This window comes from Plectropomus leopardus, chromosome 23 (genome assembly GCF_026936395.1).
Source record: "Plectropomus leopardus strain MGB_pleo_1.0 chromosome 23, ASM2693639v1, whole genome shotgun sequence".
Classification (NCBI taxonomy): domain Eukaryota; kingdom Metazoa; phylum Chordata; class Actinopteri; order Perciformes; family Serranidae; genus Plectropomus; species Plectropomus leopardus.
In genome coordinates this window covers 10,116,319-10,142,710 of record NC_142198.1, presented here as the reverse complement: position 1 = coordinate 10,142,710, position 26,392 = coordinate 10,116,319, and the positions used below count along the sequence as shown (strand labels likewise).

General features: G+C 39.3%; 1 protein-coding gene across 1 annotated transcript in view; it reads right to left on the bottom strand.

The window, feature by feature from the left end:
• col25a1 (collagen type XXV alpha 1 chain) overlaps positions 1-26,392 on the bottom strand; it is a 166,960-nt gene that overhangs the window by 55,354 nt on the left and 85,214 nt on the right. The window contains 2 exon segments of the mRNA XM_088073174.1: positions 11,473-11,480; positions 16,067-16,111. Coding sequence (XP_087929300.1) covers positions 11,473-11,480; positions 16,067-16,111 — 53 coding nt within the window.

Sequence of the window (26,392 nt, the reverse complement as noted above, 5' to 3'; positions counted from 1 at the left end):
AAAGAAATACATAAATATACCCACTGCAGCTTTTTGCACAAGCCTGCTTAACACATTATATCTGGCACTGAAAAATACAAATAGTTGGCACACCAAATTACTGGGCTTAATGACTGGGCAGCATAAGTTTGTGGAAAGAAATGAAAACTCTGCTTTATATGATTTAGCATTTCAGCAAATCCAGATTGCTTCATGATGACTGCAGCAATACAGGGAAACTTGATCAAATCCATGTTAAACCTCCATAATGGGACAAAAAAGAGCACATTTATATTTTGTTTGTGAGGGAATAAATAAGGAAAATGGGTCACAGGTGTAGATGTACCCCTTTCTCAATAACACCATTTATGACATTACTTTTGGCTAACTATTCCAACTGCCTATCCATTACTAAGTAACTGCAGACATCAGGAAGCTAAGAAATGTTATCATTTAAAAGATTAGTCTACCCCAAAATAAAACACACAATTTTTTCCTCTTAGCTATTTATCAATCTAGATGATCTTGGTGTGAGTTGCATACCATTGGCGATATCAACCGTAAAGGTGCCTGCCTACTTTTGAATATAATAAAACTACATGGCAGCTGACTTGTGGTGCTCAAAGCCCCAAAATCAAAGTGTATTTTTGATTTTGGTGTGAACTGTCCTTTTAAGATTCATATGACTGGATATGGTGTATATTACAAATGTTATCTTTCTGAAACAGCCTATTATATTAATCCTTTTATGCCTGTTAAACTATATTGATCAAATTATATTGGTGACTACACTCAGCAGCTTTTACTGGTGGATTTATACTTCACAAGTGGAATGCTGCTTTTGACACACCTTGCCATATCTTGCACGAAAACCTTGTTCATTTAGCTCTCCCATCTGGTTGTAAAGCATGTGGAAATGATTTTGCTACACAGTCTGCACCTGCTCATTATACAGCCCATCATTTGCACATCACTTGGACAGCGAGCAACCACTGGAGCTTTTCCAAGAGGTTTCAGCCAGTACAGTGCAGGTCTTTTATAGAGACTATTAAACAGCTCTCCTGCAACGACTATTTCAAAAAGACTGAACTGTATTACAGTAGAACTGCAGCGGGTGTCTATTTGTCGAACAGTCTCTGCAGCTTTGTGGTTTCAGACTGCCCTGAGGAAGGTTTCTAATCAGCACCTGTGTATGCTTTTCACATCTTTTTACTGCTTCTGCTCTGGCTCTTTTTCAAAAGCAGCCCTCTAGCAGGTGCTCCATGGCTCGTCAGGCTGCTTCTGTTTGATCAAACTTGCTGCCTGTGCGTTACTCTACTAAACATGATTCCCCCTCTATAATGCCTTCAGCACCTTTATATTCAGAATACACTGGATTTTTGAATGGCTTTGCATATCTTTAAAACTTCACGCAAATGTTCCTTAGTGGAGGAAGGAATAGTTAGAAAGTTTTGAAAACACAATTAATCTTCTTGTTGAGGGTTAGATGAAAAGATTGATACCACTTTCATATTTGTGATATAAATATCGCGCTCCCACAAGAAGCTGGTTACTTTAGCTTAGCAATAAGGACTGGCAATGGTAGAACAGCTTGCCCAGCTCTGTCCAAAATATGGATGTCAAGAGCAAACTGTTGACCGTAAATCAGTTACTGTTGACTGGTTGTTCATGATGGTCTATAGGTTACTTTTGATCTTCAGTTTACTGCACAACACTTAAGTGAGCTAGCAGCACTGTTCAGTTGGTGATTACCACTGGTAACGCCATCCCAACCCAACAGCATTGCTGTGGAAATACTGTGCCCACCCAGCATAGGTGGCAATATCCCTTCAGCCTCCCAGCTCGCCCTGGTGAGCGAAAGGGTCAATTTGGCTGGGCAGAGGGCATAATCCACATGTTAATGTGACAAGCTGGTTGTCTGACTGCAAAGCCAAAAGAAAATAAAAGTTGACATTTACACCGCAAGGCATTTTAACTTCACAACCTCTAAATAGATTGCACATTGAAATGTAGAAATGCTCGGCAAGAAAGTGAGTAAACCTTATTTCTGAAATATAAAACATCGCCATTAACAGATTTCTATATTGGAGCAAAGAACATGTATGCATGTTGGCTTTGGTTGTGAATTAAGTACACAGATATTTTTCCTTTGTTACTGTATGGGTGAGAGCAATTTCTTTCCAGAAAACCTCTTTAAAAATTATTCCCTGTAAGTGACTTGAAAAACACCAACCATGTCTGTCATATGTGTGGTGTTAAACAGAATGCAGTTGCCCCAAAGCAGAAGCACTATATCCACTTATTGAAAATGACACATATCACGTTGATGGTAAGCCTCACATCTTCTGCTGCTTAACGCTGGGCAAACTTATGTCAAACTTCCATCATGAGATGATTTGTAACAGAACATCCTGTGTGCATGATATTGTCGAGTTTATGGTGGACCACTGGATCAGGATTAAGCTTTTTTCTATCCATATACATGTCTCGCTTCTCATTCAAAGCCAAACCGTGACCACTGTCTCCTGCAATGGCCTGAATGAGCTGTTGGTATGAAAAAAAGGAGAAACCCCCCTGCCACCTTTAAAACAGAGGGGAGGGTGAAAATTATGGAAAGGTCTGCAGGGAAATATAAAAAGGCAAGGGGAACTGGCGCCAAACCCGCAAGCAACATGAACGTTGCCATTCAAATCTCACAATGTAAGTTACTTCACTTCGTGCATGGTGTTCAATAAAATGATTCTGGCACTGAGGTATACATTTCATATCTGGCTCCTGCAATGCTGATTATTAGGATGTGAAATTATTGCACAACAGGATTTTTATGTGTTCTGTGTTGGTCTGTCATTGGCAGTGTAGAAGTAGTAGTACCAGAATTTATTTGTATTTCATTCAGAGCAAAGCTCCATATACTTCACGTATTTAGTATTGGTCAAACTTTCAGACATATCATATTTAGCGATGCTGGATGATCTGATTTATCATGTTTTATATTTTATGCCAAACAAATGATTTATGTGCTTCAAGAACACCTCTATGGCTTTTCATTGGATCAATAATGAAAAAAAACTTTTAAGAATTGTTGATCGAGTACCAAATTATCTATTAAGAATATTAGTTTACTGTCAGTTTTTAATAATGGCACCAAAATATTGTGACAATTAGCCATCTTGCTAGCATGCAGGTCAGAGTAATGATTTTCAGTATGGCCAAACTGTTTCTTACAGTTTTCAGGTGTTTTGCCAAGCTTTAGAATTCACTGTAGAATTGCATTCTCATCCTAACTCATCAAATACTGCCATTTTACAGGCACATTTTGAGGGTCAACTTCACAAATTCACAACTTCAATCTTGAAAGTGTATCTGTATGCCTGAGATGGAGCTACAAAACTGTCGCCAAGTTTAAATGTCCTTGTCTGAGAATAAGTATTAGCAATATGTTTAGATGCATTATGAATACTGTTTTTGCTATTTCTTAAAGTTATGGGCTATGTGGGGTTTTTGGGGTAAAGCATTTGAATACAGATTTAACTGCTGATTACCATAGCAATTACTGAAGCTTTAAGCTTCAAACTATTTCCAAGGTCAGGGATGCACCAGCTTGCTCAACTTATGAAATCAGATCTAATGCCAAAAAAATTGATAATTTAATTTCAGTCAGAAGTACAATATGACTAATTGAAAAAATGTATTGAAATAAAGATATTTTCACTGTTATTTACAGAATCAGGTTTTCAATGGTCTGTTATCAGCAAAGTAAAATAATTCAAACTACAGCACAAACACTAAATATCCAGGCAGGGTTCACACTAATTCACAAGGTAAAACTCGTGTCAGCCTAATTTCACACCATCTCATGTAGAGGTAAAGACACTGAAAATCCATTCTTCACATTTGTACTCTTCTATAATTTACTCAAAACATGATGGATGAAAGCTTGACAGTGCGAGGTGAGGGGCTGGCCTGCATCCATGGTTTTAGCTGTTGTTGACATGAGTAAAGCAATTCTTGTGGGTTTGGCTCAAGCTGCTGGTACAATCTTGTGAAGCAATCTACCTAATCCAACCAGAGGCAAAAAGTCAGGAACAGGGGATCTGCATGTAACCTCTGTCTGAACGCGGCTGTATTAGTTTTCATCACAGTTGACCTGTTAAGCGTATCGAGGTCCAGAAAATCAATCCATCAAACGGAGCTCATATCCGTGTAGTAGGACCAGGGCCAATGGGGCTGGCAGCAGTTGCAGTAGCCTGAACTGCTGGCCACATGGATCCAATCATCTCACCCTGGAGCACTGGCATCTCTGAGAGCACAGGCCAACAACTACCGCTTTTACAACCCCTTCTTTACGGGCGCACAGTTTTCTCACACAGCTACACAATATTAATAAGCATGTGTGTACACAGGAAGTTAAGCAAAGCAATCCTCCAGGCACCGAGTGTTGACAGGGAATGAGTAAGTCGAGAGGGGGGCAGGTGAAGAGTGCTGCTCACCACAAAAGTGGGGAGAGGGCCAGAGTAAACCTGCACTTATGCACTTCACACAGCAAAGAGATGCATCATGTTTTTCACACATTGAAACTAAAACTTCTAAATCTAGCAACAGTATAAAGTTAACCTGACTGACTTAAAGGGATAGTTCAGTTTTTTTTGCAGTGGGGTTGTATGAGGTATTTGTCCATGGTCAGTGTGTTAGTTTCAGGACATGGTGGCAAGACTGCTAACACAAATTCTAAGCAATTTACAGCTATGGACAAGGGTTAGCAGCAAAACGCATTTTAGACACCTTAAAAAAGGCCAACCTCAAAATAACAATTTCAGTCTTGGTGGATGCGATATTTGTTATATTTTACAACCCCCTTGCCTTAGACAACCCTTTCCTCTTCCCCAAGGTGAAGCCCTAAAAATAATCTCAATATTTGTACACTTAAACTATTGATAATGATTTTATTAAGTGGCAAAAATACCCCATCCACAGCAGTGCATTGCTCTGCTTCCTCAGTGGTACTCCCATCTGCTTTCCCAAACTGGTAGCATGCCCACTAACATCTACAGTAGGTAATACACTGAATATAGATACATACCTCATATAATCCCACTTAAAAAAGTTAACCAAAACTATTACTTTGAAGAAATAATTTGACATTTGGGGATGTATGCTTGAGCATATTTCCAAAAACACTAAACTCTTCCGCTATGGAAGGAAAATAATGTAGCTTATTCTTTCACAGCTGTTCCCATAACTTCTTTACCCAGCGAAGTTGAATCCAATCTGGACACACAAATATAATCAATTGCACCAATGTGAGAGTGGAAATAGTGGTAGGGCAATTGCAAAATGCACATTTAGCTATTTGCAGCTAAAAGCCTGCTGAGGGCATCATTGGAAGTGAAATCTACTCAATTTGAAACATGTACAAACCTGAAGCAGAGTACAAGACATCCCGTAAAAAAACATAAATCTATATGTACACCTCCATCTGTTAGTTCTGCATGGGAGCCCTCAATCATATTACTGTGGGCTGCAGGGGAACTTTTTTTTTTTTTTTTTGAGGCGGGAAACTAATGGAGGACAGAGATGTGAGTAATCAGAGCAGAATGGGCAGGAATGGACGACCACAAGTGGCTGGTGCTCGTTGGAGAAATCTGAATGTAGAGGTTAGGCAGGGATAGGAAAACCACACTGGAAAACTGACTTGGGAATGGCATCTGGTTCTCATATCCACAGTGTATCACAATTAGCCAGCATTAAAACGTCTTTAATGTGAGTGTATGTGTTTGTGAGTGCACGCTTGTTGTTATGTGTTGGATGTTCTTGTGGGAGCAGTGAACTGTAGAGACTGATAGTGTGACTGGTAATAGGTGTGTTAGTGTAGACGCAAATCAAACATGGTGGAGAATTCACCATCTCAGTCAGGGAAGGTCTCGTCAGTCCTGAGGAGGGGAAACATTTAACAGCTTTAACCAAATTGTAACCATAAAAAAGCAAAACATCAAAGCCAATGTTTTTTTTTCTTTGCACAATACGCAAGCAAATTTCTGACCCACAAAATTCTTGTCCTGGAAATGAAATGTTGAATAAGGGACAATGTTCCACTTGGAAAAGTATTTCTTTCACTTCTTCTGTTGATTCACTTAGAACCACAGAGTGGCAGCTCAACATTTCTCATCATTTGATGTTATGAGCGTGAGGAAAATTCCTTTCAATCAAAAAACTGTCAAGCTTTTTCTCAAACTGCGAGGCATCGCGTTCATACTGTGCTAATTCTCCTACCACGCTAAGGTAATGACAGTCAGTTTCTCCTGTGAGCACTCAGCCTGTTCAGCCAGCCAATGTGCACTATTGACTGCTTTAAATCACTGCAAGTAAAGCTCACTATTGGCCCGGGCGCTGCCTCTCGCCATTTGCTGACAGAAAAGTGCTGCTGATGGGCACAGCATGAGCCGAGGACTGACATCTAAAAAGGTCAAACTCTTAATGTTGTCACATCCAGTGCCAGAAGGCCTCCTCGGGCACCACTGCCCTCATGAGCCCAAATAAACACTGTCATGTCAGATAGATCCACTTGCAGCTCTCGGTGAGCCTCTGTGGTGCTTCTGTGCCTCTCTGCTCTGATGTGAAACTGTTAATGTGTTTCTGTTTCAAATTCACAACATGTAACGTAGCAATGATTCTAAATTAGCACAGCATCACCGCACTCATGGCCTCCTTTAACTCTAACCAGAGTCTCACTTTAGATAAACTGGCACCTTCTCCACGTCCGTAGGGCAAAAGTGATCAAAGTCCAGCTGGAATATGTTTTATTAACAGGTGTGCAGCTGCGGTGCATAACAGATGAAGGATGAAGGGTTGAGGGCGCCTCTCCTCTGCTTCACCCCCACATTGCCTCTAATCCCTGTAACACAGCTGCATAATTCATACGTTGTGACAGGTCATCCTCAACCTGTGTCTTTGGAATCTCAGCTTGTGAAGCAGCGTAGGTGGAAACTGCTTGTCAAATACAGACGCAACCTGCTTAATTTACCTCATTGCTTACATGACTGAATTTTTGCAAGCGTTCATGTGCTGCACTGTAACTGGCCTGGCTTGAGACTCCAGTGTGGTGCACAGGCATGCTGAAGTGGGTTTGATATTTCCAACATTGTATCGTTTTCAAATAACTCTCCCTTCCTTCTAACCAGATTTCAAAGCAAGCTAGTTTCATTCTCTGTCTGTATAATTTTAATTTAGTATGGCATACTAAAAAAGTACAGTCAGCGGCTGGTGTTAGTGGGTACTCGAGTGCAGCCTCAGGGATGGTGTTTTATGCTTGATTGGTGCTAAATGGTGTGCACACACAGTGGTGGGTGCTTAGGGTTGATGTTTTGACACGGACCGCCCTTGAAGAGCCGCAAAGAGATGAGGAAAGAAGATAAAAAATGAAAAGCGAAGACATGATACTTCTGGCCTCCACTGTCATTTCACAGCATTTACTAACTTTTATGCACAGTAAAAAACATTTCTCTGGTTTCAGTGGCAAGAAGAGGAAACTCTTCTTGTAAATGCTGCAAAAATTGAAAATCAACACGCCCCATACAGTATCTGCAACATGTCTCCATTGATAGTTTTTCAGTCTGTGTAGAAGACAAGAGGAGATATCGAACTTAACATCACTTGACAACTGACCCCGCGATTCCATGCAAAATTGACACAAAAGCCCAAGCAGTGGAAAAAAAGGAAATGAAAACAACGCAAATCACTTTTCCATGTCTAAACGCAAGTGGTGGAGGAAATATTCTGGTCCTTTACTTAAATAAAAGTACGAATACCACAATGCAGAACTACTCTGGTACAAGTAAAAGATCTGCACCAAAAGTGGTTTATAAGTAACAATATGTAAGTTTAATCAGAAAATGTACTGAAAGTATTAAAAGTAATAATATTCAATGCAGAAAAAACGTCCCCTGTGACTGTTAAACTAAACTGTTACATATTATATCATTAGATTATAATTACTCATGCTTTACAGGGATAGTTCAGATTTTTTTTGAAGTGGGTTGTATGGGGTATTTATCCATAGCCTGAGTATAACATACAGTAGTTGTCAGTCAGCACGCCCCCAGCTGGAGAAGCAGGCTGAAGTTTGAGGCATAAGTTAAGCAATATACTGCTGTGGAGGGGCTAGAAACAAAATATATTTTAGGTACCTAAAAAAATGTCAGTTTGTCAGTGTCAGTTTAAGTATACGCTATATTGGGAATATTTTCACTGCTTTACCTTGCCGTCAAACAGCCCATTCCAATGAGGAAGCCGTTAATGAATTCAGTCCCATCAATGACAAAAGCAGTCATTTAAAATGCTGAACATGGGAGCATCTGGTCAGCCACTGCTTCGATGAACTTATTAGTTTGTATTATAGTTTGCGTTATTGTGTGCCTTTGGTGAGCCCAAACCAACCCTTTTAGACACCAAAATCACACAATAACACAAACAAAATAACTGAGGCAGCAGTATACCAGCAGCTTCTGTGTTCAATGATGGTGAATCACTGTTTTTCTCAATTATATATTTTGGATGCAAAAATCCTTATTAAGCAACAACTGTCAAATAAATGTCGCAGACTAGAAACTACAGTATTTTTCCCTGAAATGTAGAAGTAGAAGTGAAACATGGCATGAGAAGAAAACACTTAAGTAAAGTCCAAATACTTCAGATTTGTACTTAAGTACAGTATAGTCGAGAGTTAATGTACTTAGTTACATTCCAGTGATTGCGAGCTGCAAATGAGGATCTCTCCTGATGAGTTTTGATTTATGAGACCCATTTTCTCTGTCTGTCTCTGTGACCGCAGGTCCCTGTCCATTCATCAGCGGCTGCGTAACGATTAAGTCACAGAGATCTGTAATGGCTTCAGCAGTGGTTGGTTTGTTTGGCTCCAAGGGCTGTGTACAATTTACGCTGTGTTCCCAGAGTTACGGAGGGAGCTGTTGAATATTCATAGCAACATGTCCCCTGCCACCCCTCGGGTGGGCATACCGACTGAAAAACCACATGAGATCAGTTACTACTGTCTCTTTTTAAGAATCTTTTTTATTTCAGAAACAGATTTGGTGACCATTGGGTGAGTCATTGTCAGATCATTGCATTTTCTAAAGGCTTGTCTGTTTTTAGAAATGCAGTCAGCCTTCAGTTTTTTGGGTCTGTACTGTAAATTATTGTTTTTTGTTTTTGTTTTTTTTTTTTTTGCTTTGTGCAGTACGGGTTCTGCTTGAACCTGGTTGCTTTTCCTACAGTAAAACTAGGACCCCTACCAAACATTTTACAGCACCTTCTGCTTCCTATAATGACTTCATCAGAGAGTGATTTGCTGGCCACAACTGGAACACTGTCAGGTACTTACTGTTTGTGCGCTGGATTTACTATGTAACCCAAAGGAACAATCCCAAAAGCACCAAAAAAAAAAAAAACAGTCATCCCACACATTTACTGGCAAATCCAACATTTCAGAGACAACACTTCCAGTCAGCTCTCGAGACATCTCACAGTCTGATTTTATTTGTCAGATGTATGGCCTGGCGAGAGAAGCTGAGAAGTGAGACCACCTGCACTTACTTACGTCCCAGAACCCCAGGAGCGAGTGTCTGAGAAGGCTCTGAGGATTAACTTACAACTTTTACGGCTCAGTCGGCACACGCTATTATACCTATTCTATCACACTTGCCTCTGGACTATAAATAATTTTAACAGCGCACACACATACAATGCCCGCTTGACCCGGTTATACGGCCAACTGTCACAATCCCCAGTGCTTATGCATGTATGGCTTTGTCTTCATCTTTGGAGGAAACTCTGAAGTTTTCCATCTGTTAAGAGGAGTGAATCTGTGATCACCCTGCAGTGTAATGAGGTGAGATAATGTGTCCGGGTGCAGGGAGCCGGCAGGGATGGAGACTAGTAGCAAGGATATTACAAACCAGACTGCCCAAATGACAGGGACAAGGGTCCTTATTAGGTGAAGGCAAGGATGCAGAGACTATTTTAATAATAGAGTCAGACTGTGCGGTACTTCAGAGATTTCCCGGAGAAAATTTGTCATAATCAGATGTCTTTTACATCAGCTGTAAAAACTACAGTGTACATTTGCTTTACAGCTTTTAAGATATTCTTTTTTTGCCTCATACTTGAAGAAATAGTTCAATATTTTGCTCAATATGCTTAGCTTCGCATAAAGACTAAAACAAGGGGAAACAGCCAGCCTGGCTTTGTCCAAAGGAGCGAGGTACAATACTCCCAGCCCAGTCGCCAGACAAAAAATATTGGCGTTCTGCAAACCACAAATATGTTACATTTACACATTTTAGTATCATATCAACATTTTGAAAATGAAGTAGTTTATGAGCTGACTTTGTCATGTGGAGGTGGAGGGGACATTGGATGGCGTGACACCTGGCTGCCAAGCAGCAGACTACAACATAAGACCAACAGACAACAAAACCACTTGTGTTTTAGCGAGATATTACTGTTTTTCCATAGGCCTTTTAGGCTCCAAATGCAGGTGCTTTGTAGTGACCTGTCAGTGTTTTTTCAGCGGGTACAGTACCACGAAAAGCTTTTTATTTATTTATTTTTTTAAGCTAAAACTGCTGAGTTTCCTGCTAGGATGGTGGAACAAAAAGTGTATAGGGTTTTTTGTTTTGTTTTTTACAAAGCCGCTGCTTTTACTGCTGGGATTGTGCCCCCAAATGCGAATCTTTTCAGCCAAAACATAATCTTTCCCTAACCATAACCATGTGGTTTTTGTGCCTAAACCTGACGACACATTAAAGACAGTGCTGTTGAAACATAACATTTTCATGTATCTACTACATAGCATGCAAATGTAACATATTCAGGATTTGCAGAAATATTCAATGCAGAACTTTATATTTTTGTGATAACTGGGTTGATCCCACCAGCACCTCTAAAGATTAACTAATCTGCACAAATGTGTAGGGCATCATGCAATACTCTTAGGGTGTATGGATCCTGGGGTGAAATTGGATGTTAACTGTAGTTTGATGTACGTGTGTGGCTGTCTCATCTGTGTTCTCTAAAGTGTGGAGCCAATAAAGGTTATTCTAAACATGTCCTATTTGTTTAGTCTGTACAAAAAAAACATTTTTTGGTTTTACAGGAGCTGTTTGCAGTGACTTGACAGGTCATGGTAGTCATATTTTTTTCGGTCCACCTTTGTTTCCTGTCTTTATGGGAAACTAAGCTGTCGGGCTTCTGGCATACAGACATAAGACTTGTATCAATCTTCTGATCTAACTCTCAGCAAGAGTGTGAATAAGTGTATCTCCCAGAATGTGAGATTAGGGTTTTATGCAGATATTCCCCTTTCATGTAAATTGTTCTTGACTTCAAACAGTGAATAAATATTAGCTGAACTGCATCATGCAGTCAAGTTTTACTGTTGGAGGTTTTACCTTCACATGGCTATCACAGTTGGAGAAGATGTGAAGCAGGCATACTTACAGGAGGTCCTGAAAGAGAAAGGGAAAAAAAACGCTTAGTGTGTTTCCAATCAGCGATCAAACAGACTCAGATCATCAATGTTCCACTAAAACCACATATCCAAATAGCTAAGATGGAAAATTACGCTCTTGTTGAGAATTCTTTTGTTGGGAAGGAACGTTTGATTAAGATGCATCTCTTCCATGATACGTAAAATCCCACCTGCACTTATAAAAGATTCGTATCTATATTCCATGCAGTTGAGCCAACAATGGCCACCAGGCCTGGTGATCACATTTTACATTTCTAAGTTGCTCTAATTTCACTACTAGGGGTTGCGAGCTTGTTAAAAAAAAAAAAAAAACTCCCACGTTTTTGTGAGGTGACACTCGTCTTTTCCCCAATTACTGCTGCTCAAAGGACTGTGTGCCAATGCACTTCAGGGTCCTGCAAATCATTTAAGGTCTTTAGGTTCTTATTAAAAAGGTACCCAGCTGCTTTAACCCCGAAAAAAGGGATTATTTGTTCTTTACAAGTCCTGTGTCCTTGAACTGTTCTTCTTCATGACCAGGGGAAAGTGCAAATCATTCCAGCAGCTGGAGCATTTAAGGAGCCGTGTATTTGAGGCTTGCTGGGGCTGCACTTCTGTAGCGTTGTTTTATGGATCGTTGAGTTACAGTAGACCACTTAGCTTTTAATAAACCTGCTCCACTGTGTGCTTTTTTGACGTGTCCCACTGTGTGGAATGGCTCCGTGCAACGGTTTCAGCCAGCAATTACAGAAAATCAAAGAAATTATGTGATATAAATGTGCAATGTGCTGCCCCTCAAAGGTATAAGCCTTCAAGTTCTTAAATTAAATGGCCTTAGTTAGACTAAAAACATTATTTTCTGTCATATAATCCATGTAAAATGAAATGGTCTGTGACATCATGTTAACTAATCCACCCTGAAAGCTCCTTTTGAGCTCTGTTCTCACACTGGCACCTCCGCTCATTTCCTCCACAGTTTGTCACCCTCCTGCTTTTGCTAACCAGTCACCAGATAATGCAAAGGTTAATGAACTCACTGGACAGGCAGTATACTGGCAATGTGATCGCTAAGACCAGGGTGAAAGTTGTTTTTGTTATGCTCTAACACAACATAAAGGTTAGAGAGAAGTTGCATCGGGGCTTTCAAAGTCACTTTTTTAAGAAGAATGCACCATTTGCTGCAAAGAAAGATCTGTTTTTTCTTATACTTGACACTGATGCACCACTGTAAGGTTTTCCCTTGGGATTAATAAGGTATGTCTTCTTCTAAATCCAAGCATCAATTCCTCCTTTTGTGTTCGTCAGTAAAAAGTGCTGATTATTCACATGAGGAAAATATGGGCGGAAACATCTAACACTTTCCAGCATTGACCACCTGCTAGAACAGTTTGAGCGTGTGGCTTTCACTGCTACAAAAACTTCTTCATCCTAAACTGTCTTGCCACACTTTTCCTTTCCATATGTTACCGGTACACAAACAAGAGATCTTAATGAAGTATCCCATTCATTTTTAATGCATAGGTAAACATCACCGTGTCTTTTTCCTATTTGTTCTCTCTGTCAGCTGCAGCCAAGTCTGGGCAAAAGCTTCCCTTTTGCCTTTGTAGATGAGTAAACTGCAAAACACCTCACCATGTATTCGTGGGAAAACTTGCTGCGGCTTACTTACTTTTGGTTTAAGCGAATCATGAATTAAATATGCTTCCCTTCAACATCCACCAGTGTTGAGAACTTAAAAGAGGGAAATTGGATTTGCAGAAGGCTTACAGTGCAGAATGCGGCACGCCGGTGCCCGTCAAGAACTGAATTTTTCACTCGTATAAATAATGTCTCCTAAATATTTTTTTCTCTCTCTGTGGAACGGGTACACAGAGTTTGACACTGGGCTCCAATAATGCAGCATGGCGCCATCATATTTATTTGTTTTGAATGCTTCTGTGAGTTTCACACAGAATATTGTTTTTGATGCTTGCCAACAGATCCAAACTGTAAATGTAGCAGAAATAACAGAAGCTATAATTGCATGCTAATATGCAGAATCACTGGTAGAGCATTTAAAGTCCCAACATTACGTCCTCTGAATGAAGACTTCTAAAGCATTGCTTCTGTGAAGCCATTTAAATGCCATGAATGCTTTAGCAGAAGCGTCACATAACCAGTGACCATGCAGATTAAAAACTGCTTCTCTTCATTGCTCATGATATTAAAGGGATAGTTCAGACTTTTTGAAGTGGGGTTGTGTGGGGTACTTATCCACAGTCAGTGTATTACCTACAGCAGATGTCAGTCTGCATGCCTCAAGTGCGGAAAAGCAGCAGGAGTGTGCCACAGAAGCAACGTACTGCTGTGAATGGGGGCAGCAGCAAAATGTATTTTAGCCACTTAAAAAGTCCCACATAAAAAAAATCAATATTATGTTTTGGTGTAAGCTATATTGAGACTATTTTTTAACCCTTAACTTTTACATCAGACAGGCTGCTCTGATAGGAAAGCCGTTAATGGCCTAAATTCCCCATCCATGCTCTTGTGAAAGCCACCAGACTCCACTGACAAAACCAGTAATTTTACCTCGCTGAACACAGGAGCTGCTGGTCTACTGCTGCTTCATTCATTTAGTTAGTTTGTGTTATTGTGTGACTTTGGTGGATCCAAATAAATCCTTTTAGATGCCAAAGTTACACAATGACACAATCAAAATAACTCTCAGCAGTAGGCAGCAGTAGACCAGCAGCTCCCGTGTTCAGCGATGCTAAATCACTGTTTTCTCAGTGGAGTTTGGTTTTGAAGAGAGCAATACAGCGGCTTCATTTTCCTGTTGGAAACCACTGTCTGACATTCACATTCAGCATGAAAAATACTCTCAGTATGATGTAAAGTTAAACAGACATTGATTTTTTTTAGGTGCCTGTACCAAATGATAGCCATTGTATGTACTATACTGTCTATGTATCTCTAAGTACTCCACACAACCAAACTTCAAAAAATCTGAACTCTCCCTTTAATAAAACATTTCCTGTGGCAGGTGAAGCACTCTTTTAGGTGGTTTGGTCCATCTGATTTAACAAAACACTTCAGCCTTGTTTAGTCCTGTAATTTGGGCTATTGCTGTATAGAGAATTGTATCCCGATTGTTCCCTATTGTCTTCCCTTAATAGGCCAATGTGCCTCTCCAGTCCAGACATTGTGAGTGGGTTATGATTGCTTGTTTGTTTCCAATTGATTTGTCAAGAGGAAGCCTTTCACATTCTCCATATTTGCTCTGGTTGACCAGAGAGAGAGAAAAAAAACTGTCTTTGCACAATGGTGCCATTTGAAATACGCTGGCATGGTGGATGTTTATTGGAAAGTTAAGCGCTGTATAAACAAAGGCTGGCGGTTTTTCAGATCTGCAGCCAACCAGAACATTGAACTGTTGTCTATCTGTCATTGGATTTCAATCTTTTTTTTTTTTTCCTTGGGTATTATGTAAATACGAAAAAAAGGAAAGGAGCCCCACCACACTGATCTCAAAACGCTGAACATGGCCACAACCGGATTTGAAATTTATTGGCAAAATCAAAAGAAATAAAGAAGGTAATAGAGTTTCTGATCTCACATAACATCAGATTACATTTGATTCCTGTGACTTTAAAAAGTAGCGACTGGCTTTGGTGGTAAAACCAGCAGTGTTTTTTTCTCTCCTCACAGACACAGTGTTTGTTTCTCAGGCTGTGAAACCAAACCGCTCCCTTATTACTCTACCTCACTTAAAATTGGGACCTTGCTTTGCCCTGTCTCTCTAATTTCTTTTTACAAGGGCAGTTGTTCCAGAGCGCTGGCTGCATGCGCCTCTGCTGCACTGCATTCTCGATGCTACCACACTCCAGAGCCCATTATCACTCTCACTATCAGGTGAACGGAGTGTGGGTGCAGCTGCTTTACCAAGTACATGTTCTCGCTGTGAATTCAATTTGTGGCAACACGTCTGTGGGAGTGTCACTGCACAACGTGTCCTTCCTTGAGATACTCGAGGCCTTGGCTGCGCCAAGTTTGTTAAGTCAGCTCAGGAGAGAGTGTGTGGGAGGGAGGGAGAGGAGATTGGAGATCCTTAACGCATTACGACAACTTGTTGCTGAATTTTGTGGAGGCAAACAGCTATAATATATGCTGACCTTAAGTGCATCATGTCTAGGATCAGCACACAGTGTCTAAAAAACTTAGACACGGACGTCATGAGCTTCACAAATTTGGGCATCACTTTTCCTTTCTCAAGCTGCACCGTCTCCCAGTTTGACTGTGAAAATCTAGTGTTTCTATAGCGACTGAAGCTGAAACAATCCAAGCGAACACTGAAACCACCAGGCCACAAATTACACATCTATAACCTATTTTGGCCTCCAAAGATATACAGTGTACTTTTACATGATTGTAACTGCAGTATGATTTGCTGATGTCCTCCTGAATTATTCCTTGAATGTTTCTGGATTGAGACTTCAGTGATCTTTGGCTGGCCACACACACACACACACACACACACACACACACACACACACACACACACACACACACACACACTCACACACACTCACACACAAATGTACATACCAGGTTCTCCATTGCGGCCTCTTCTTCCTCGCTTTCCCGGAGGTCCTGCAGAGAAGAATATAATACATTTTAGACAGTAATTTGATTGTCTTTTTGTTTGTATAAGTTTCATTTTCTTCGAGTATTCTCACAGTCTAACCACCCTACAGCAGGGTGAGGAAGAGCCACTGAAAAATATTGCCTTTGGACTATAAACACCTGAAAATCTCAAGGTTCATTAAGTATTTAGGCTCTATTTATACATAACCTGAGGTGGAAAAGGGAAACACACACTGTGTTGTTACAAAAGTGTGTTTCAGGCTGTCATTTCTGTTTCTTTTTCCCTTTTTTTCCGAGTTTTTCCTTTCAGCACGGATGCCCCGGTTTTTAATTTGTTTATCTAGACAGTGTTTTCCTGTTGCCATTTTCCTGTCAACACTATCAATCTGCTAAAACTCAGCTGGAGGAGTAAAACAATTACACGCTTTGCCAGGTTTTACATGTTGAAGACTTGACTGGGTTGTATTGTGTGCAGGTAGCTCTCAGTTTGGAAACTGGGAGCATCTCTCCCAAAATGACCTCTTCCTCGCAGCAATGCATGCAGTCTTTTTCTGAGGTTGGCAGCTGGAAACAAATTCTCAGACATTGGCATTTTGTTTGCTCTCCGCCCAAAAGAAGTGTGCATTCACAATTTAGCCAAAGGGTAAAGCTATAACTTTTAGACTAGCTGGAAATTAGAAGTTCTTATGATTACACAAACAGGGAACTCTCCGCTCCTTTTGTGGGGGACTTGTCAACTCGCAATGCAATGGATAATATCTAGGAAGGAAAAATTGCTCTTTCCACTCAACATGAAAGGAGCTGTCAGGATCAAAAAAGATTGGAAGTTAATGTAACCAAGAGGAACAATCTTCCCTGTCTGGTTCTGCATCACAGAAAATATCCAGATCCAATTTCAGGGAGCAATGATACTGTGAAGAGTTATTATGCAAATCGTCTGGAAGACTGTAGAGCCTATACCACCAAAGAATAGCATTTTGTCATCATGTTAGAGGTTAAAGATAATTACAGTAATGTAATGGGCTTGCTGAAAGTTTTTGAAGAGGCTGCAAAACTCACCAATAATTGCCTGAGTGTCAAAAGTTGCTCCAAGGGATGACTCTAAGACACTGGGCTTTCATATGCAGTTATATAACAGGATTTAAAATACACAACAACCAGAATAATTATAATCTAAATAACCTGATCTGACCTCCAACCCCCAGACAGCACAAAATGTTTCAGAATGCCGTCTAATAAACTTAACTGTCTGCATTTGCCTTCTGCCACTTGAGCATACATCCCTCTATAAGGAGGGACAATAAAAGTTACAAATTTAAGAGTCAAATAAACAATAACAATGACTTTTACACAGTGTTTGGCTGATTTAGGACACTCCAGATGTTTTACCAGGGTGCAAAATGTAGGATTATGTTGCACAACTCTTTGCATGATGCTTAGTCCTCAATTTGATCCCACTGTTTGGCTCCAGCTCTGCTCCTTTTGGACTGTTTCCAGGATAATGTCAGGCGCTGCCAGTGAAAGGTCCCGGCACAGTTTGAAGAATATAACCACAGGTGGAGTCTGACTCTCACTTTACCATGGTTCACATCAACCGGTTTCTCCATAGGTTTGTTTTTTAAGGTTTTAAAAGAAGCAGAAGGAGGTTTACTGCGCTTGGCAGTCATTTCATTGTTTCTCACTTTAAAATGATACTTGACACCTCTGGGAGGAATATTCTGTGTGACGATACGACATCCTCCTGATTTCGGTGGTATATTTTTGACAGCTGCTGAGAAAACACTCCCCACATGGGACTCAGTGGTCCAGACAAAATACCCAAAATTATTTTCAGATATCATCATGATTCACAATATTCATCACAATATTTTTTTTCTGATTATAGCCTGTAAGGAGAGATTCCCATACAAACCAACCGTACCAGTAACTTTGCAGAGTATGCCAACAAAAACGCTATAACGTTTCAGTTTATAAAACACAAGTGAAAGAATAACTTAAAGTCTATCAGGACCACTCAAAGCGAGTTTTCAGATGTTTTTTAATCAATTAAGACAAAAAAACAGAGACCAAGTATTGTGAGGCCTCTGGTCATAAATAAAATGAATCGGACTCAAACTGGGTCCTGAAGTGCTGAGAGATCTTAAGCTGCCTGTCAAGGCAAAACATCACTCTCTCTCAAAAACATTGTATCTGGCCTGCTAGTTTCTCACTGCATCCCAAGTACTGTCATGGAACAGTGGTTTCAGAAAAAAAAATGTGGCAGGGAATTTCATGATGAGGGTCAACAACTATGAACAATCTGTTGAAATCTTTTCAACCTTTTCAACAGCTTTTGAGTCTGAAAGTGAAATAAATCAAAATGATCTTGATGTTCATTCAAATGTTTGGTCAGACAAAGTTTATGGTCAGACAAATTAAAATAGCCCCTGTGGTGTGTTGTGTATTGTGTTTTTACATTGTGTTTTTTGGTGGCTTTTGTATTTTAGAGAGTAAGCATCAGAAAACCACTTTACAATGCAGGACCAGAAACAAAAGGCATCAATGTGTGTTGTTTGGTTCATTTTTTGCCACACTGATGGAGTGGCTCTATGGGTGGCAGTGTCAGTCAGTTGAATGGTCAGTCAACCACTTCAGTCCAGATTGATAAATATCTTCACAACTACTGGATTGACTGTCATGACATTTTGTGCAGACCCATATGCTCCCCAGATGATGAATCCTACTGACTTTGGTGATCTCACGACTTTTCCTTTCCTAACACCCAAAGGTTTACATTTGTGGTTTTGGCTGAAATTGGATGGACTGCCTAAAACTTTTGTACGGACATCCGTACGGACATCCGACAATGCTAACATGCAGATTAGCATGTTAGCATTGTCACTGTGAGTCAGTTAGCATATTAACATTAGCATTCAACTCAAAACACTGCTGTGCCAAAGTGCAGCCTTATTAGCTGCTGGCATTACAGAGATTTGTCCTAAACACAAATATGTGGTAACTCAAATTTAACAATGTTTAAAATACAAATATGAAATGTATAATAACTGCATAGAGAGACTGCATACATGATTACATCATGTGGACACCAAATGTCCAATTTTTGGGTTAGTATGAGAGTTTCAAACATGCCGTGACTTGAAAGCAAAGTTGCAAAAGAGTGAATGTTAAAGGCTGCAGCCAAATGCAGCAATTAAATTTACACCGCGGGATACTGACAAACATAACATGCCACATTGCAAATCAGAATATTGACCAGTTGAGCGTATTCATATTCAGTGAGGATTTTTTCTTTTTTTAAAATCACATTAAAAGTTGACACACTTGCACAAATACAATGAACCATGGAACTTCTAATACATCCTCATTGTATCTGCTAATATGAGGATAATGGATTGCGATGAGACTGGCACCAGGTTTGCTTTGAGAGCAGCATGGAACCATCAGCATAATGCTTTCGATCTCAAAATTTATTCATATTCTGCTTTTTGAAGAACAGTAAAACAACATGAAATTTCTTGCAATCCCACAAAATGTTTTTGTCCAAAATACTGATACAAGTAGTCATTTTAATGCTACTTGGCAGAAAAGATTTCCATGTAATTGGCAGTATTGTGAAACATGCTGTTTGTTAAGCCATGGCTGTATTGTTTTTGAGTACTTTTGCTCATGTTGTTCATTACAACATTATTTCAAAGTTACGCATTGCTTGATATAATAAACTTCATGTTTATACTTCATGCATTTGAGACACTATTGCATTTTACCGCTACCCATCATCCATAAAATATTGATTGACCCTGAACAGCTAACAGAGCTGCACCTCTGCTCTATTTCTCTTTTTCCTCTGAATCAATCAGTTTCAAGTGAACCAGCCCCAGACTGACTCATTTACAATACCAGCATTGTTTCAGAGCTTGATATACATAATCAGACCACTCAATGTTTCTCTCGCAAAGTAATACGGCTATTCCTTGGAATAAAAGTTAAGCCAAAAATAGCAAACTGGGTACCAGTTCCATTCTCCAATGTAAATCATGTTTGAAGAGAATTGGCTTTAGACCTCTCAGCAAACCCAGCTGCCACTTTCTAAGTAAAGTGAATACATTCAGATGTTTTATACAAGTGAGATGTAGTTTACATTGTCCCATGTTAAAATGTCATCAAATGAAAAGTGAAAATTAAAGGTCCCCTGCAGGAACATTAAAGTATCTAAAAATATTCTGCTATGATTATTATTTTGTTTAACATGGTTTTCCTATATAAAAAAAGAAGAAAAGAAGCTGGAAGCAGATCTACACTTTCTTCCTCTTTGAGAAATTTTGGATCTGGCCTCCACCCGGCCCACCACCTCTGCTAGCAGTGGGTTTTGCTTTCTGTTTCCTTCAATGCTGCTCATGCTAGTTGAACAGTGAAAAAGCAGTATGCCCAAAGATGCCTAGCTTTAGTGTTTGAGGAAACAACAGAGAAAGTGAGCTGTACATTTTTTAGCCTTAGTTGGACCCAGACTCAGACCCTGACGTGCACCAAAATTGGCAAATGTGTTTCAGATCGGCAAATGTGGTTAGCATCGTCTTTTTGTTTATGTTGTTTGTAAGCTTGCTAGCTTTTAGGCCAACTGGCCATAGCTGACACAGCAGTGGTTGTGAAACATAAAAATTATATCTGCTAATATCTGCTGAGGTGTTTATATTATATCCAAATACTGCACACTCACAAATCTGCACAATATCTTGTTTTTTTTGAAAAGGTTTTACTTTTGATTGGCCATGTAACAAACACCTGCTTAAAGAGATCAATTCAGTGCCAAACATCGACAGATTTTATGTTTGATTCACCACATATCTTTCACGGTTAATTTTAAAACTATTTCCCTTACTGTCATGCTAAATTGTCAACTACTAGTATATTTCATGGATACCAAAAGCACCACATGCTGACCTCACTGTTTATAAATGAGTCATAAAAATACAATACCCAGTAGGACTGTTTGGGAGAAATGTCATAGCAGTACAATACTTTCAGTGCCAATGTTTTCAGAAACTGTCATGAAATTGTTCTGCTGGCGATAATTTGACGCCTGATGTCTCTGAAAGATGTTCTGTAGCGATTATAGGGAGCAATTTTCTTTTGTATGCTGTTATATAAATAGACCTTGCTTTTGATTCCCAGTTGAAATGTATGACAATGGTTTTGTCATGATTGTCAGGATCCATCATGGTGGAAAAGTAATGACTGCTTCGCCATTGTGTTGGCAAACCTATCAATCTCTTTGAAAAGTCATTTTAAACATTCTTAAAATGTCTCTTAAATTTTATCACTGGCTGCCTCTATCAGAATTAAAGGATACAGTCTATTGAGCAATCTCAAGGTGGCTCTCAACTAGGCTCAGAACTTGGGGCTTTGGTTGACTGAAATGTTGAGAATATTTACCACAAAAAAAATCTGATGATCAATGTCTTTGCAAGTATTCCAAGGATTTAGGAAGATTTAGTTGAAACAGACTTTAATATAGTCCATTTAATCCCACAACATGGATGGATGAGTTTATTAAACCTGGCAACACTTGGGTATCCAGGTCAACAGAACTAAAGCTACACAAAAGCTGGCTTTCAACCGTACAATCATTTGTTACTTTACAAGTACATTTTTGTGGAAACATCTGGCACAGAAGATGACAATTTCGATCCAAGATCCTTATTACTCTGCATGACAATGAATAAATCAATACATAAAATGCTAATTCATGGAACACAGGGTCTACTGTCCAAGGGGAAAAAATGGAAATTGGACCACAATTTTACAATCAGCCTCATCCGTAAATGTCACCGCTCTCGTCATCTTTGAGGGGATGTGTATTGTTGTCAAAATATGAATTGCAAAATATAACAGCTAACACAGAGGGCTGCGCCAGCAAAATGATTTTGGAATATCTGCAAGTTTTTAGAAAATTGACAAAAAATGTTAGTGATTTTAGTCTAGAAACTGTTAATCCTTTAGATATCTAATAGATTAATTTAGATAATTAAATGAAGAGTTGAACTATAATTTTAGATGAACTAAAGACTAAGTGAAGAGTTTATTCATTACATGTAGATAACTATATAAAGAACTGTACTTATTACCTTAATCTCACTAAATGAAGTGTTTCTTCATGACTTTTATGCAACTATACAAAGTGTTTGTCCAGTACTTTTATCCAGCTATATGAAGTGTTAATCCATTACCTTTCTTCATATAAAGTCTTTATTCATTACTTTTATCAAACTATATGAAATGTTTACCATTACTTTTATCTCACTATATGCATATAGTGAGATAAAAGTATTGGATTAACATTCCAGTACTTCTATTTTACTACATAAAGTGTTTATCTATTACTTTAACAAGCATTAATCCATAATCTTTAACTATATGAAGAGTTTATCCATGATTTTTATCTAACTATAACTTAACTATTTACAACATTTATCTCTTTTAACTTCTCTGCTGCCTTGTTAACTAGTTTTCATGCACTCTCAACACAGACGTTACAGCTGACTCCAATTATACATTGTCATCTTTTCAAATAAGTTGAACTACTCTACAATCTTTCCACGTAACCGCAAAACAACTGCAGACGTACCCCCTGGGGTACAAGTAACCTCGGTTAAAAGTCACTACAGTAGTTTATTATTCTCTGTATGCACTAACAACGTTGTGTGCTTTTGATTTAGCTCATTTAATAAATGCATAATTTATGGAATGACCAAACTCACCTCTGAGGTCTTTGAGGTTACAAATGTTAAAAATCAGAGTTATACTGTATCCGTGTGTCTTAGGCACAAACACTCAATTCAAAACTTGAGGAAGTCTAACACAGTCAACAGATAACAGTACAACAAGATGAAGATCTGGACTGTGTCTCTGTCTAATTCAAACTCGTCTTGAGGTCATCAGTCATGAGTATTGTTGAGAGAAATAGGAAAGTCCTCTTGAACTTGTGACCCAATAAACTTGCTCTGGACAGGAAGCCTTTGTGGCACCCAGACTGACCTTCTTAACTACTTTTACTTAATCCCTTAACTTCCTCAAACCCTTTCAATTTGAAAGCAGAACAAAGAATTTCTTCTCAAATAAGCCCTGTGCTGGCACTTAAATTACCATAACGCTCTCTAAAAGTTCGTAGCATGACTGGTGGTCTTAAGGTAGTTCTCTTGTCCCTTTTAAGCTGCTTATTTACCATAAGAAAAGCATCCAAATTCCATCCAAAATATTTAATGCCTGCCACAACTTTGTATGAGGTCAACTGTAGGTTCTTGCAAAAGCACCCAAAATTCCTGACACACATAACACAAACTTTGCCTCTGATGGTTTTTTTTCCAAAATGCAAACATGAGATATATGGATGTTTGCAATCCACTTAAAATCAGCTTCACACCGTGTCACTGGAAGTTCACGTCCTGGAAATTAGAGGTAACTTTCCACATTCCAGCAATCTGATACAAGGAGCAGACTACAGCATGGTTAGCATGTAATGTCAAGCAATTCCAAAGAGCAACCCTATTATCAACCTTGCTTAACAGCGGTGGTTCTTTAACTGCCTTCAAATAGGAACCGTGCTGTTTGGATTATTTTTCTTGCAAGCAAAAAATAAACTGTGGATTATAAAACAGAATAGTATAACGGTTTGTTAACCTGTTCAAGGAGGGCTAAGCTACTATAGTGTCAAATCAAGACTTCTGTATGTTATAACAGACTTCAGAAGGGGTTTTGGCAACACTTTATAAACACCAAATTCTGCAGAAGAAAATGGGGGCTATTTTAATTTTCCCAAGACACACATTTGAATCCCAACCTGACCTAGAAAAACAATCTTCTAAAGGATATTTCACATTATTCCCTGATTCTGCGGCATATATCTTCATTATCCTTATTTCCAACTACACTTAACTCCAATGTAACCACTTCCTGAGTAAATATGATGATTATAGCCATTTCCTAAATAATTCTGCCCAATTATATTTAATCTGTTGCCCGGTAAAGAAACAATTGTGTCTGATTTTTACATTTACTCATTGTACTTTTGTGGTGCACTCATTTTGTCACCACATAATATCTTGCACAGTATTTTCACACACATACACACTGCAGTATAAATGCTGATTTTTAGTTATGTGAATGAAATCTAAGAGATTCCACAACTTTCTTGGAGAGCATCTTGTTTTTACCTGTATTAAATGCATTGTTATATGTAGTTTGACATTTGTTTACACTGCTACTCAAGACAGTATGATTAGCAAGCTGGAAATTTACAGTTTGATTTATACAACAGCCGTAAAGCAAGACATCTCACTGATTAGGGGCTGAATTGCATCTAACGAACAGTCATGAGGGGTAATGAACAGTGACGCCTGCTCCACATACTCTAATGAAACTCACTTCTGCAGTTTTCAATTACAAGCCATTATGAGCACATGCAGTCCTGATACACTCAAGAGTCTGTGCCAGTGTTGTTATCATTATGTTAAAGTTGAAGCTAATTCACTGCACCAACAGGACACTTGTTAATGTCAGATAGTCCCAAGACATCACCCAAGGGGAATCTGAAACTAATTACATAAACCAGCATTCATTACAATGCGGAGTGCAGCAACTGATTAAAAAAAAAAAAAATTAACGATGCATGGTTTCCATAAGTGTATCTATGTGTGTGTGTACACTCGGCAGTGGTCAGAGGATGTTATCAACTTGAAATTAATTCATTTCTCCACCCATCCCTGATGAATATGGCAATTTCGTGGCTGTGAGTGTGTGTTGGTCGGGTCCTGCGCTGTGTTTGTCCAGATGCCAGTTATCAGTTCATTAAACCACGAGTCAATCCATTACGATGCAAGGAATTTGTCTGTCATTGCAGGCTCCATTAACACTGCGTCAGGCAGATTGAAACTAGTATTAAAAATGCATCTCTCTCCATGCACCACCACGGTAAAATAGACCTGCCCAAAGTTGCACTAATTGCAGACAATTTAACTGTTTTTGCACTCAAGAGTCTCTGCATTGATTGAGTATTTACAGGCCCGCAGTGGTCTTTTGCACCTAACACCTAGACTCACACACACACTCTTAACAGACAGTTTCAGGGATTGAAAATCATTACAGAACAAGCAGCTCTTCACTAGTTCTTTTTCAAATACACACACACACACACTCGTTTGTACTGTAGAAGACAAATGACATGAATATGACTATGGCTGGCAGGCACGCATGGATCATCTACGCTTTTGCTCCGGTTCAGTGTCAAGGCTGGAACGCTCCTGAGGAGGAAGCAGGGCCTTTGAGAGAGCCTTTTCATCACCTTCAGAGATCAATGTGTTTTCCTCTGGCAACAGGCTGAGTGCTGGGATACTTGAGACCCACCCCGTGCGCTACACACTGCAATTATCCTCCCCGCAGTACTGACTGCGGTTGTGATGGAAGCAGAACACACTCCCTGATGAGGGGAGGTCAGTAATAAGCCAATCGATTGGCCAAGTCCCATCACTTTATGCTGCGAGTTAAATTGGCGCGGGCGGCCATCCTGACGGCTCTATCAGAGAGCTTTGCTGTAGGCTGAGGACATTCCTAGTAACATAACCTACACTTGCATGTGAAGGGAGTGTTACTTTTGGGTAACTTTCTAAACTTAACTTGAAATCTGAAAACAATCCAACAATTTCATGTCGTGAAAATAAAAAAGGGAAACACGAGGATGAGCCCAGCTTGGCTTGGCTGGGCCGAAGTGTAATCCACAGTGGAAATTAATGGTTTCTCTTGAGTGTTAACCAAGTTATATCTTGGCATTAACCATGCATGAACAGCGGCTTAGAAATCCACAAGATAAATAAAACATAATTTAATTGTCATGACAAAAACGGCCATCTAAAGCAGTCTGGTCACCTTGAACTGAACTGTATCGTACTCCACCTGAGCTCCAAGAGAACCATTAGATGTTAGAGGCAAGTTAACAAAGAGTCTGGAACAGAAACATCAGCAACCAAGATTTAACCCTTTGAAAACTGAGTACATTGGCTTGATTTCTTTCAAAAACATGAAAAGAAGGAATTGAGCAACTTAACCAGAAATGGACCAAAAATTAGGAGGGAAAAAGTTACAAGAATAATACCTGAAAATAAGCTAAAAAAGGTAGAAACCAAAAAGAATAATGAAGATTGTTTTCTGGACATTCTCTCCAATTTAACAATAATCTCCCCACAGCAATTGTTCAGGTCATTTTCTTGTCACCTTTTACTTATTCTTTCACAATTTGCC